This window comes from Dipodomys merriami, unplaced genomic scaffold, assembly GCF_024711535.1.
Source record: "Dipodomys merriami isolate MVZ:Mamm:240054 unplaced genomic scaffold, mDipMer1.0.p SCAF_39, whole genome shotgun sequence".
In the NCBI taxonomy this organism is placed as follows: domain Eukaryota; kingdom Metazoa; phylum Chordata; class Mammalia; order Rodentia; family Heteromyidae; genus Dipodomys; species Dipodomys merriami.
In genome coordinates, this window is record NW_027205492.1 from 1,558,857 (window position 1) to 1,573,255 (window position 14,399).

Sequence of the window (14,399 nt, forward strand, 5' to 3'; positions counted from 1 at the left end):
CGGCTTTGATCACTAGGAAAAAAGTGTATAAAGACAATTCAAGGCTCTCTTTCCTGCTGCTCACGGATTTGACATGGATTTCCTTGATGTCCTATGGTGCTCCTGGATGAAATTTTGGCCTCTTCTCCTATTGCTAAGTAATGGCTGGCAAAGCTTGGGTTCCTTGAGGTTCTCCTTGTTCTAAAGACCAAAAACAAAAACACCCAGAAACCCGCATGCTCCCAAACAAAAGCCTGTCTTTCTCTCCACCTTTCATCATGTTCTGCTTCCATGGCTTCTGCTGCCATTTGCCATTTGTCTCCGAGGCAGCTGAGCAGTTAGTCCTGCAGGCAGGCAGCCTCAGAGACAGCCAACACCCCTTTGTGCAACCAAGTCAGTGTCCAGCGTGAGCACAGGCAAGGCCTGGCTCCCATGGATGCCTTACCTAGTGGAAGTCCAGACTGGGGACTCGACGGGGGCTCCGAGCTGGCGTCTGGGGCACTGGGCTCCCATGACTCGCTGTTCTCAGGCACCTCCAGCCTTCTGTGAACTGCTGCAGGCTCACCGGGGCCCTGGTCCTCACTGCTCGTGTCTGCTACGGCCCGAGTCTCTTCACCCATTTTCTCAGCAAACCACTGCTTGACCTGCTGGGAGCTCATGTGGGTCTTGTCGCAGAGGTTCTGCAGGTCCTCCTCGTACAGCATCTTGTGTGTCACGTAATAGTCTTGCAGCAGTTCCCGGTTGCCAGGGGCGATGACCAGCAATCCTGGTGGGAAGTTGCCCCGCTTGTAGTCTTCGTACCATTTGAGCTGGCCGTTCTTCAGAGCGTACCTGCTGTCTCCAAACCAGCGCACCACCTCTGGTCGTGGCAGCCCTGTCTGGGCCATGATGGAGTCATAGTCCTGGTTGCTTGGCCACTGTGTCTGGACAAAGAGCTGTCGCAGCAAGTGCCGCTGCTGGGCCGTCTTTTTGTAGCTCACTTTGCCTGGGGGCTGCTCGGTCAGCTTGCTCAGCACATCCTCCTCCGGCTCACAGGCGCTGAGCCCCGGAAGCTCGCTCTTGCCGCTGGCCTCGGTCACCCGCAGGTTCTTCAGGTTGATTTTGATGGGGCTCACTTTGCGCTCCGCTGAGGTCTGGCTGAGGAGGACTTCTGGGGAGCCATTTTCGCCAGGGACCCTCAGCTCACTGGCCGAGTCTCCTTCTCCGCCCTCCTCCTCAGCAGGCTCCTCGTAGTCCCGAGGGGCGTGCTCAGCATCCCCCTTCTTGCTGTCCTCGGCACTGACTTTTTTCCGTCTCTCTGAGAACCAGCTATCGATTTCTCTTCGGGTCATCTTGGTCTCACTTCTCAGCCGGTCCAGCTCCTCGTCCAAGGGAAGGGGGTTTTGTGCAAAGCTGCTCTCCAGGGCTCGGAGCTGCTCAGGGGCTCTCTCTTTGTATTTGGTTGGCGTGAAGTCTGGTGTCTGGTGCCAGGACTGCCGTTTGGCCGCGGGGTGGCTCGCCAGTGAGGCCGCTGTGGGAAGGCAGGTTACGTCGGGGGCCTTCGATGACAGGGAGAAGGGGATCTCTGGCACTGAGTCAATGAGGAGGGAACTGTGCTCTCCAGGCATCATGGCCCTGGAGCCTTTCAGGTTCCGGCAGTGGTATCTGCGATCGCTGAACCACTTCCGCACCTCTCTGGTACTGAGGCCTGTCACTTTGGTCAGATGCTCTACTTCGCTCTGCCCTGGAAACTGGTTCCGACAGAAACTCCCTTTCAGAGCCGACAGCTGCTCGTGAGACTTCTTGTTTTTGTAGATGCTAGCGTCCAGGAAGGCTTGGGAAGTTATGCTGGGGCACGCCGTGAGGAGCGACTGAGCCGCATTAACCACCTTCACAGCCGATGTTGTATTCGAACACACAGTGTTAATGGGTGTCGCGTTTGGCTTTGGGACAGACGTAGCTGTCAAGGGGAGAGACGAGCTTGGTGCTTGCAGCCCATTTGCCATCAGTGGCTGAGTGACCAGAAGTCCCCCTGCTGTGCCCTCTGGCTGTCCCACCACGTGGCCCGGGAGAGCGGCCTGGATGAGATGCTGGACGTTGCCAGCACTGGCAACCAGGGGTGTGTTGAGCACAGTGATTGTGGGCTGGGGCACGGACTGGATGACTGTATTGAACATCTTCTTGCGGGCATCCTCGATTTCCTCGGGGGACCAGCTGATGCCCTGCTTCAGCCTCTGGGCTGTGAACCAGATCTTGAGCTGCTCCTCCGGGTACTTGGTCACCACAGTCAAGTAGCAGAGCTCCGCTTTGGTGGGATAGGGGAACTTGTGGAAGGAGTTCTTCAGGAAGCTGTTGGAGTCCATGGCGGCGTTGTACGTTGGGATGCTGCTCAAGGGGATCATGACTTTGGGAAGGGCCTTGGAGGTGGGCAGGGACTGGTGGGTATGGTGCTGGGCATGGACGGAGGGCTGCTGCTGCTGGAGGGAGAGGAACTGTGCTATGCCAGCTGGCAGGACTGGCACTGTTCCTATGAGGGGCCCGTTGGCGGCATGGGGGGGCTTGGTAGAGCTGGTAGGTGCCTGGCTGGCTGGAGCTGCCCCGTTGAGGAAGGCATGGTCCCCCTCTTTCACCTCGGTCTCTGCCGCCGCTGGCTTTGGCAAGGCCTCACTCCCGGGCTGGCTGGGAACATTCTCCTTGAGCATATGGATCTTTTTGGCTTCAGCTTTGCTTTTCATTATCTTCATGATTGGAGTCTTGGTAATAATGATTTCAGCCTGTCCGTCAGTCCCTTCAGCGCTGGCCTCGCCTGCTACGTCAGGAGTGCCGGCGCCCTCTGGGACGCTCTGCTCCACGACCACATGATTGTCTAGCTTGGCCACACTCCACACAAAGCTGGCTTCTCCCGAGTGACACTTGGCATTGTGCAGGGAAAGCCCCTCAGGAGTTTTTGCCAGGAAACTACACCCCGTGCATATAAAATGTGGGTCTTTATTAAAGTCTGTGTGCTCTGAGTTCATATGTCCCACAAATTGGGTTATGTCCTGGGATCTGAATTCACAGTCTTTACAAGAATATAAATAGCCGTCCAAAGAGCTCCGATGCCCGTTGGCTAGGGCAGAGCCATCGGTGCTGCTGGGATTCTGGGCTGCCTCGCTGCTGCTGGCAGGGGCCTCCGGGGGAAGGTCCTGCTGGGGGCCCGCAGACAAGGCTTCCACAGGCTGAGCCTCCACGCTGGCGCCCTGCAGCACGACAGTCTTCACAGGGATCATGCATGGGATGGTGGACTTCCTCTTGCTGGCCATGATGACAGGCACTCCGAGTGATCAGGCAAGAGCCTATCCCATCAAGGGCCTTAAAGGGCAGTTCCAGCTACTCCATGAGTGCCAAGAACAGCTTCTCAGGACAGCCTTTTCAGCTATCTGCAGAAAGTAGGTTTCTCCTATTAAGCCTGAGGAAGAAAAGAAGAAACAGGACTAAGATCTCTTAAGCTCTGTTTCTCAGATCCACCGCGTGTCCTCCATCATCAAGGTTTTCTCACAAGAAGCTCCTCTGTAGCTTCTTGGCAGAAGTCTGAGTCAGGAGCAACTCAGTCCCTGCCCTGGAGAAGGACCTGGGGATGTTCTAATACCACTTTTGTTTCACACTCCCACACCAACCCTATACTCACAACCCACACCCTTGCATTAAGTAGCTCAGCTAACAAACAAAACAAACAACAACAACAAAACATCCAAATACCCCTCCCTGGACCTCCATATGAATTCTGACCTTATTGGAATGAGAACAAAAACTCCAGTGTCATTCTTGTTCAAATGTTTTGGCCAACAAGGGATTCTTCTTTTCATAGCCTTCCCACATATAAGAACATGATGACGAGCCTGTCTCTCCCAAGCCAGGCCCAGACACCATGCTAGCTGCTGTGTGTGAGTGTAGGGGAAAGCAGGTGAAGACTGGATGCTGGAAGGTTCAGTCTTCTCCCTGGGACCCTTTTTATCTGCCTGCTGTCCTACTACTCCCATTCCTGGCCCCAGAATGGGATCACAGTGACCAGTTGTACCCAGGGCAACTGTCATCCACATAAAGCCAAAGGTCAGAGGGTCAGGCTATCAGTCCACTAACTCCTAAGTCCGGCCCAGGGTGTAGCCATTCAAATCAGGGTCTCACACGAGACACATGCACTGTGCTCAACTGTCTGCCATTTTTATTTTCTTTTGGTATCTTTATTGTTCCACGAAAAAGCATCTTTAGTCTTTAATCTGTTTGAAATTTATTGTAAAAACCAAGAGACTAAGGAACTGATTTAGTTGTACATCCGGTTACTATAATAATTATCTATGAGCTGAGATAGACAGAAGTGCTTGGAGATCCCTAATCACCTCATATAATATGCCATCATTAACATTCCAGCAAATTACAATGCTGTGAGGATCAATGGTAATTCTAGTAAAAAAAATCAAGATATCAGGGTTGGATTTGATATAAAAATGTATAGAAAATAAAAAGGTCTCCAGCCAAATCGTTAGCAATCACAACAAATTATTTTGTTGTTTTTAAACTTCACCTTGATGATGAAAGTGATGATTTAAAAAAATGATTGCTATTTTAAACAAAGTTGTGGCCATACAGAAATAAACACATACCCAGATCTAGGCATTGGTCACCTTTCCGCCACCAGCTGGAAATGCCACACATACATTTTTTTTTTAATTCATTTTTAACTTTAGTCAGCTGTGGCAGTACATGTCTGTAATGCCAATACTCAGGAAGTAGAGGCAAAAGGTAGTAAATTTGAGGTTCCAGGAAAACCTGGGTTATATGAGATCCTATCTCAAAACAAAAACAAATTATTTTTAACTCTAAAGAAAAAATATAAAACCGGGCGCCGATGGCTCACACCTGTAATCCTAGCTACTCAGAAGGCTGAGATCTGAGAATCACAGTTCAAAGCCAGCCCAGGCAGGAAAGTCCATGAGACTCTTATCTCCAATAAACCACTAGAAAACTGGAAGAGGCGCTGCGGCTCAAGTGGTAGAGCGCTCGCCTTGAGCTGAAGAGCGCAGGGACAGCGCCCAAAGCCCAGAGTTCAAGTCCCATGGTCGACCAAAAAAAATACATAAATTATTTAAATATTTTAAGTTATTAAAAGTATTAAATAAAATTTATAAATGCCTTTCTATCCATTTAGTTCAAGTATCATGCATAGTTCAATCATAATGAGCATACACTTATATTTGCTTTACCTTGCAGAATATGATATGGTTTCACAGACATTTTCATTATAAAAGCTTCAAATTAAAATGTCTGTAATAATATATTAATATAATAATATATTATAATATAATAATATAATAATATATTACTGTGACTGAACGTCATTAAGTTATGTTTAGTGTTTAGTACTGTGCAGGTTCCCACTGCACTTGTCCCATGGCTCACAGTAAAATGAGCAACTCTGGGCATCCAGGAGATTTTCTTCTATCAGATTATTCCCTGTGGTTAATATACCAAAATAGGTTAACCAGTTCAATATGTGTGTGTATGAATATATATATATATATATATATATACTAAGTTCCTTTATATATAATTAGGAATTAGTTTTAATCTTACACTTCATACTTCCAAAATAATAAAAGTAAGGATAATATAGTTACATTCCTAATGAGCAAAATAGGTGTCCAGACAAGTCAGGGAAGACATTAAGTAGAATATCTGAAAGTCCAAAAACAAAACCAAACAGTGGACTGCACAATAATTAAAGACTATGTTTCAAGGTCATCATCTGAAAGTGGAGAGATGGGCCTGGGGTGTGGCCACATGGCAGATTACTTGCCCAGCATGCACAAGGCCCTGGGTTCTAGCCCAGCTCCCTAAATAAAGTGAAAAGTTTTAAAATTATATATTTGATCAGATCTATCTAGAACACATGAAGACTTCCTAGAACTCAACAGTAAAACACAGCCCATCCCCAAGCAGGCTCAGGGTTGTAAAGGAGTAAACTATTTGAAGACTGTGAAGTCGACACTGCTGTTAAACAGCACAACGTGGGCAAATATGTCCCCATGTTCAGCCACCTAGGCAGCTGTAGTCCAAGGGAGGCCCAGCTACTGCTTGAGCCAGCAACAAGTCTGGCATCCTCTGCATTTTGCTGGTTTTGCAGGCATACAGAAAGTAAGAATTACAGGGTAATGGAGCTTCCACCCAGATTTCAGAAAGGCCTGGGGGATGGGGGATGGGGGATGGGGTCTAGGTAGGCAATGTGTGGCAAGGTCAGAAACTCTTCAGACAACCTCTGAGAGGATGATGTGTGAAACTCTTGAGTGTGAAGCCAAAGGTATAATAGAGACACGAGGAAGTTAGAGAGGCCAGGAGCTGAGGAAGGGAGCAGGCAGCCAGCGGTGGTAGCCTGAGAGACTCAAGGGCTGCAGAGAGCAATAGCTTGAGGAGGAGGTTCCCAGGACTGCTGGGAATCGCACGCGCTCTCTGCTTCCTGTGCCACAGAGGGTGGATGTGGAGTGGCAGCATTTAATATCAGTTTTAGTCTTATTTTGGTCTTGCTATTCCTTTATTAAGTCTTTCTGAAATGGGAGTGCTTATTCTATGCCATTATATTGAGCAAGTATGTAACTTCTTTTTATTTTAAAGAGGCTCATGGTTCAGTGTTTCCTTGGACTCTCAGAGGACACTTTTAGTCTGGACTTTTGAACATTACCAGAATGGTGAAGACTATGAGGACTCTTGGAAATGAATGGGAATGCACTTTACATTGTGAGATGGACATGAGCCTTCTGGAAGACTGGGGTGGAACATTCGGTTTCTACTGTGTGAATATGTGTGTGCATATGCATGGGGCTTAAACTCAGGACCTTGTGCTCTGACTTAAAGTTTTTGCTCGTGGCTAGCACTCTACCACTTGAACCACACCTATAGTCTTGCATTTTGCTGATGAACTGGAGATAGGAGTCTTTAAGACTTTTTTGCCTTGGCTGGCTTCTGCCACAATCCTCCAGCTCTCAGCCTTATGTGTAGCTGGGATTATAGACATGAGCAACTAGCTCCTGGCCTGACAGATGTGCTTGATATTACATTGACAAGGGGTATATGTGATAGTTAATCTTGATTTCCAGTTTTACTGGGTTAAGAAGCACCTAGAAAATTAGCAAAGCATGCCTCCCAGTGTGTCTGGGACTCACTAGGGCACAACACTATCCATAGCTGATAGCTCCCCGTAGGAAAAGCCTGACAGTACACAAATCCCTCCCCGTCATCCTTCCTCCCTCTCTTCTTCCCTCTCTCTCCCCTTTCTCTCCCTCCCTCCTTCCCTCCTTCCCTCCTCCTCTCTCTCTTTCCCTGCTTCCTGATCACATGACATGAGCTGCTCTACTCTGCCACACTCTTCCTACCTTGATGACGATCCAGATCAAATCTTTCCTCCTTCTATGTTAGTTCTTTCAGGTCAAGGCTGGTCAAGGGCCTGGGAGCGTGGCTTAGAGCGCTTGCCTAACATGCCTGAAGCCCTGGGTTCAATTCCTCAGCCCAATAAACAGAAAAAGCCAGAAGTTGTGCTGTGGCTCAAAGTGGTAGAGCACTACCCTTGAGCAGAAGAGCTCAGGGAAAGCACACAGGCCTGAGTTCAAGCACAGGACAAAAAAGAAAAAAAAAAGTAAATCCTTTGATCCAGTCATTTCACTTCTAAGAACTCACAGTCTGATGAGCAGAAATGTAGGCATGTTATCACAAAGGAGCAGTAAGAACACGCGCTGCTTCATCTGTTAGCACAAATGAGGTTTCAGGTAAGGTAGTGATGAGTCATTTAAAAGAAGCACCACTAAAACCAATACGTACTGATATGTGTGCCCATGACCTTAAATAAATATATAATGTGCTGTACATAAAACATATAATTTACATATATAATTTATAAAATTTGTATTCTAACATGAATAAAATTTAATAGCACAAAGAATACTGATCCATCAAATTGAGTGATTTTATTTTATTTTTTATTTATTTATGTTTTTGCTGATCCTGGGCCTTTAACCCTGGGTCTGGGCACTGTCTCTAAGCTCCTTTTGCTCAAGGCTAGCAGTCTTCTACTTGAGCTACAGCATCACTTCCTCTGTAATTTGAGATAAAGGTCTCACCATCTTTCCTGCCCAGGCTGGCTTCAATGAACCAAGACCCTCAAATCTCAGCCCCCTAAGTAGCTAGGATTACAGGTGCAAGCCACCAGCACCCAGCTCTGAGCAAGTTTATTAGGAGGAAAAGAAATATTTTAAAAATTTAACACCTTCTATTTTGTTTTAACTTGTTACACTCATGCATTGTTTTTATCATTTAAAAGTAACAGTAAAAACTAAACTGAAGCCAGGTGCCAGTGGCTCACACCTGTAACCCTAGCTACTCAGGAGGCTGAGATTTGAGGATCATGGTTTAAAGTCAGCCCAGGCAGAAAAGTGAGACTTATCTCCAATAAACTATGCAGAAAAGCTGGAAGTATCACTGTGGCTCAAGTGGTAGAGTGCTAGCCTTGAGCACAAAGAGACTCAAGGACAGCATCCAGGCCCTGAGGTTCAAGCCCCAAGACTGGTCAAAAAGGAAAAAAAGAAAGAAAGAAAAAGACTAAACTGAGCTTGCCTGAAATCATAGCCCTTGGAAGGCTGAGGCAGGAGGATCCTGAGTTTTAGAGCAGGAGGAGGATGAAGAAGAAGGTGCAGAAATAAACAATATGGCTTGGTGGTAGAGTGCTTGCCTAGCATGCATGAAGCCCTGGGTTCAGTGTCCAGGCCCTGAGTTCAAGCAGAGAGAGGAGAGGAGAGGGAGAGGAGAGGAGAGGAGAGGAGAGGGAGAGGGAGAGGAGAGGAGAGGAGAGGAGAGGAGAGGAGAGGAGAGGAGAGGAGAGGAGAGGAGAGGAGAGAGAGAAACTTATTGACGTCAGTGAGCAATATATCCTTCAAATCAGGTGGCCAACATGTGGAGTGCTGGTGAGTTGTGCATTTAGAGTAAAGCAGTTTAATGTGACATAAACCATATAGGGAGAGGTCTTAAAAGCTCAACTCTAGATGCAAAAGCTCCGTCAAATTGAAGCCATAATTGGTACCAATATCCTATCATACTTGGAAACATATTTTAGTTAAGTTACTGGACTAGAATAATAATGTTTTAGGATTTCCTGAGCTTGAATTTATGGATTTGCTTAACTCGAATTTATGGGTTTGTTGAACAAATATCTAAATCAAAGAAATCAACATATTTGGCAACTTTATGGTCAAAGCCTCTGACATTCCTGAAATCCATAACTACATTACTTGCATTTCAGTTATTTCTGATTTCTAACACATGAAAGTCATAAAAACATCTTTCAACATCTCAGATGTCACCAGAAACTCACAATTCCAAGGCTCCATATAAGTTCACTCTATCTCTGGTTCTCTCAGCTAAAAATGGATTGGGAAGCAGCACAGGATTTATCATAGTATGAACAGATTAGTCAACAATGAAACAAAGGTCATTATTAAATTTTCAATAGCTTATCTGTTTGACCAATAAAAGCTTGAATAAATTTAAGAATCCCTGATGCTTGTATCTATTAAAACTGATTTTGTTACATTTGGTAGATTCTACCGAGTACAAAATTCTGCTCAGGATGTTAGAATGTTATGTTCAGTACAAATAAAAATTTCATTTGCAAATGAGAAACAACCAAGAGCAAAAGACCATTTTTTTGTGTGCAATCAGTGAAGTACAAACATATACTTATTTTATTTTCTGGCACTTTAGGGTACCATACGCCATGTGATATAAAAAGCCACACTGAGCATTTCACGATTCTAAGTGAGCGCAACGAGGAGATGCTTCTGTTTTTGTGCCATCTGCTACAGCTCGAGTGTCCAAGATGGCTTCGCTCTGCTCACATGTTGACACCTTGATGGGCAGGACCGGGGGTCTGTCCAGCTCTCACTCTCATTTTGAATGAGTTCCTAAAATTGCCGGGCATCTTAAAGGTTAGGCCTAGAATTGGCAGTATCATATTTGGTGTACACTGCTGGTCAAAACAAGCTTCAAGGCCAGTCTTCACTAAAGGGAGAAAAGAGAGTCCACCTCTTCATGGGAGAAACTAAATGCTCATACAGGGAGGAACAGAATCTATGTAGCTGTTTGTGGGAGTCTATCTATCATAACTGGACATTAAATAACATTAAAAACAATCACTGATTAACATAGGAGGCAGCAATAGGAGGATCAGAGTTTGAGACCAGTGCTGGCTATCTCAAAAGCAAGCCTGATGTGGTGATGCATGCCTATTGAGAAGACAGGTAGGAACATTGTAAATGAGGGTCTCCTTCCTCCAAATTCTGCAAGAGCTGAATCTTTTTTTTTTTTTCTGGTACAGAGCCTTGAACTCAGGGTTTCCTCAGGGTTTCATTCTATTGATGAATGGCTCCATTCATCACTGAAGCCATGCCTCCACTTCCAACTTCTTAATGGTTAATTATAGGTAAGAATCTGTATACCTGTGTTGGCTCTAAACTTTGATTCTCAGATCTCACTGTTTTAAGTAGCTAGGATTAGAGGTATGAGCCAGCAGTACATGGCTGAATCTGCTTTTGATGAAGAGGAGGGGAAGGAGATCATCTTAGGTGTACTGAGAAAATACTTGATTTTCTATTTTCCTTTTCAACATCTGGAAGAAGGAATTGTGTTTCCTAAGAATCCTCCTCGGTCCCTGTAGATGGGTGACCCCTGGGTTAGTGACTGCACCGTTCCCATTGCTCTCCTTGGAATGTGCTTCCATTGGTCCACAGTTTTGTTCAGTGTCACGTAATTTAAAATACGATTGTCCAGATGTGTATTTATCACTGTTCTTTACGACATTTCTGGTGCCACATCTGCTGTTTTATGAAAGTTGCTACCTAAATGATATCAGAAAAATATGGATGAAGCTGGGAGCCAGTGGCTCATTCCTGTAATCCTAGCTACTTAGGAGGCTAAGATCTGAAGATCGAGGTTCAGAGCCAGCCTGGACAGAAAAGTCCTCGTAAGACTTATCTCCAACTCACTACTCAAAAACCAGAAGTGGAGCAAGCTGTCTGTCTGTCTGTCTGTCTGTCTGTCTGTCTGTCTGTCTATCTATCTATCTATCTATCTATCTATCTATCTATCTATCTATGGATGAGTACTCTTGGACTTAATGAACCAGCACAAAAACACTTTCTGCTTCTGTTTAGGTTTGGCAGAATTTGGGGAACAAATGTAGTGAAGAAAAGGATAGTTAATTCATGTTCACAGATGGTTACCGAGTGCTAACCTGTGCCTACGCTGTTCCAAGGTACAAGCATATGAGGAAGACAAAAAACCATGAAACATGTGCCTTCTTGGAATCCACATTCTATTTTGAGGGTGGGACACAATAAAGCAAATAAGAAGTAAATGAGCTCATGTATACGTAGTAAAGTACAACAGAGAAAATGCTTCAGGAAAGGACAGAAGAGGAGCAGGGAGCAAGTGAGAGTGTCTGAGAATGTGACACTGGGTCAGAGACTCGGAAGTGCGGCAGGAAGACGCATGGACGTGTCCGGAGGCACATTCCAGGCAGAAACACTAGCTGGAGCTGGGATCTTGATATGGAAGTGTGCTTGGCGTGTTCAAATACTAAAGAGGTCAGAAAGTGCTGGTAGCAGTAGGGGAGAGGACAGTAAGGTACAAGGCCAAAGAAGTCGGTGCAGGGAAGGGTGGGGGTGTGTATAAAAGCACTGTTCTGGTCTCTAAGTTTCTCTAAGACAGGCAGTGCCAAGGGAGGGCCTAGGCAGAAGGCCAAACACCTTCCGACTCGCGTCCAGCATGGCTCTGCTGGCTCTGCTGAAAACAGGCCGTTGGAAAAGTCAATGGAGACACAGGGTTGCTCCCTGGGAGGTTATGATAGCGATCTAGATGAGAGATGACAGTGGTTTGGGTCAGGATGGCACAGATGGAAGTAATGAAAAGTGGTCAGAAAAAGAATGGAAAGATTTCCTAAAAGACTGGGTGGAAGTATGAACACTGTATCAACAGGAAAGAAGGATAATAGATTTTTACTTAAGCAGCTCTATATAACAAAATAGGCTTGAACCTGGCAATCTTCATGCAAAAAGCAAAAGAAAGTCTGAAGTGTTAAATTGGAATTTCTTTTCTAAGGCAAAAAATAGATTGAGCTAGTTTGGTCACAGGTATTTCGTGGAATTAATGGGTCAGATAGCCAATAAGGTATAAAGCTGTGCAGTGCAATATTCCCAATGAAAAGTCTTTGGTCTTTGCCAAAACCTGCTCAAGCCCACAGAGAAACTACAGGAAATGTGGTGGGCGAAAGACTTCGGGGTTATGGAGAAGGGCCTGCGAGCAAATCTAGGACAGCCGAGGGGCCAAGTGGGCTGAACCTGTACCCTCGGAGGCAGCCATCAGAGAATCTCTTTTCAAAGCTAATGTCAAATTTTTAACATCAATTACCATCCTAACTTTTGTCCCAAGTACAAAAGTAAATTACTTTATTAAATTTAAAACTAAGAAATTTTAAAAATCAATATAAATGGTTGGTTCTGGATATGATTTACTTCTGAAAGTACATTTGTTTTGTTTTAATTCAATCTTTCCAGTGTGGGCTAGATAGGGTAAACAGCTTGCAGACTGGTGGCCTGGCAGGAAATTCTCAAGAACATTTGTCTTACAAAAAGAACCCTTGCCAGGTATCTGTGGCTTACACCTGTAATCCTAGGTATTCAGGTGGCTGAGATCTGAGGATTGTGATCCAAAGCCTGATCAGGAAAGTTTTTGAGATTCTTATCTCCAATAAACAGCTCAGAAAACCGAAGTGGGATTGTGGCTCAAGTGGTAGAATACTAGTGTAGAGCAAAAGAAGCTCAGGGACAGTATCCAGGCTCTGAGTTCAAGCTCCAGGACCAAAAAAAAAAGGACCTGACTTATTCTATGGAAGAAGACTGAGCCTAGAGGAAGGGTTAGACTACACTGATACCTTTCTTCAATGGCTTCACGACAGAGTCCAGCAGTGTCTTACATCGATGCTGGTTTCACTCACAGTACTGGACAATCAAAAGTACTCTGGTTCTTTCACTTACATGGGAAAGTCTGAAATGTCTGATAATGTGTCCACTCGACATGGCCTGTAGAGCAACCACTTGCAGGAGGAAGCCTAGCAAAACCTCTAATAACAACTTTACAATACCTAACACAACTGCCACACTCCTTTCCTTGATTCAGAAATTCCGCATCTAGAAAGGTGGTCCAAAGATCACCTGTGGATGTACAAAGTAACATACGGCAATCCACACTCCCCAGTGTCCAGACAAAGGATGAAAATGGATCCTGTCACTCACCAAGTAACACTCAAATCTGTCACAACACATCTAGATAGTGCAGGAGCACACACCTACCAAACAGAATGAAGCCACACTTATTACACAACTGTGGATTAATCTTCAATATATCTTGATATGTATTATGTTCTAAGGAAACGTGCAGAAGAAATTCTATGGACATGATTGTGTATATAGGAACATAGGAAAATATATGAGACCCAGTCACAATTTGCTCCTGGAGAGGAGAAAGAAGGTGGGGTTCAGGGAAGCTTTTCCAAATGGACCCTTCTAAATTCTAAATGACGTGAATGTACTATGGATTCCAGACAAAAACCTACAATTGGAGTAAATGGAAAAAAATGGTAGTACATTTCCAAAAGTATAGGCATTGTTACAAATAACAAGTAAGAAAGTGAAAGGTGAATTGGGGTCAAAGCAGAAATCTTTACTACCACAAATGAATTTTGGTTTAAATTCTGTGGTGCTGCATGAGGATACTATATCTACAATTAAATATAATGCCTGAGACTATATTTCATTTGTCACAATGCTAAATTATCTTAGAAACACCCAACATGGAGGAATGGGACAACATACGCGGTAAAATCTCCTCCCCAATTAAAACATTCTCACAGCAATCTGTTATATAGGCCTCATTTGATTTCACCAAGGCTAGGAACTTACTACTTATGACTATTAATTACAAAATCTTGTTCTCTATCACAAAACTTGAACTATTTTTTATATAACACTCATCAAAAATATGCCACTGGATCTTTATTTCTTCTTCTTCTTCTTCTCACTGTCTCTCACTGTGGCTAGGCCTTAGGCTCAAGGCAGAGGCTTCTATGGCACCTGGCCATAACAATGATTTTCATCATGAAGCGTGTGCTTCTTAGTTTTACCTTTTCCTTTTTAGTGTGGCCCCTAAAACATTACAATCACACATGTATCTTTCATTACATTGCTAATGGGCAGTGTAGCCCTAGATGCTCCAAGCTGGATCCACAAGGCACGGTGGAAAGCAACAGCAGGCATTATGGGATAAAACGATATTCTGTAAGCTCCCTTCCCTTTGCGTTTATCACTACA

The 14,399-nt window shown here is 44.9% G+C and overlaps 1 protein-coding gene across 7 annotated transcripts in view; it reads right to left on the reverse strand.

The window, feature by feature from the left end:
- The window catches only part of Zhx3 (zinc fingers and homeoboxes 3), a 112,892-nt gene that overhangs the window by 10,657 nt on the left and 87,836 nt on the right, over positions 1 to 14,399 (reverse strand). For all 7 annotated transcript variants that reach the window (XM_069989759.1, XM_069989755.1, XM_069989758.1 and 4 more), the window contains exon 3: positions 425 to 3,406. In XM_069989759.1, coding sequence (XP_069845860.1) covers positions 425 to 3,260 — 2,836 coding nt within the window. In that variant the 5' untranslated portion in view covers positions 3,261 to 3,406. The remainder of the gene's footprint in view (positions 1 to 424; positions 3,407 to 14,399) is intronic.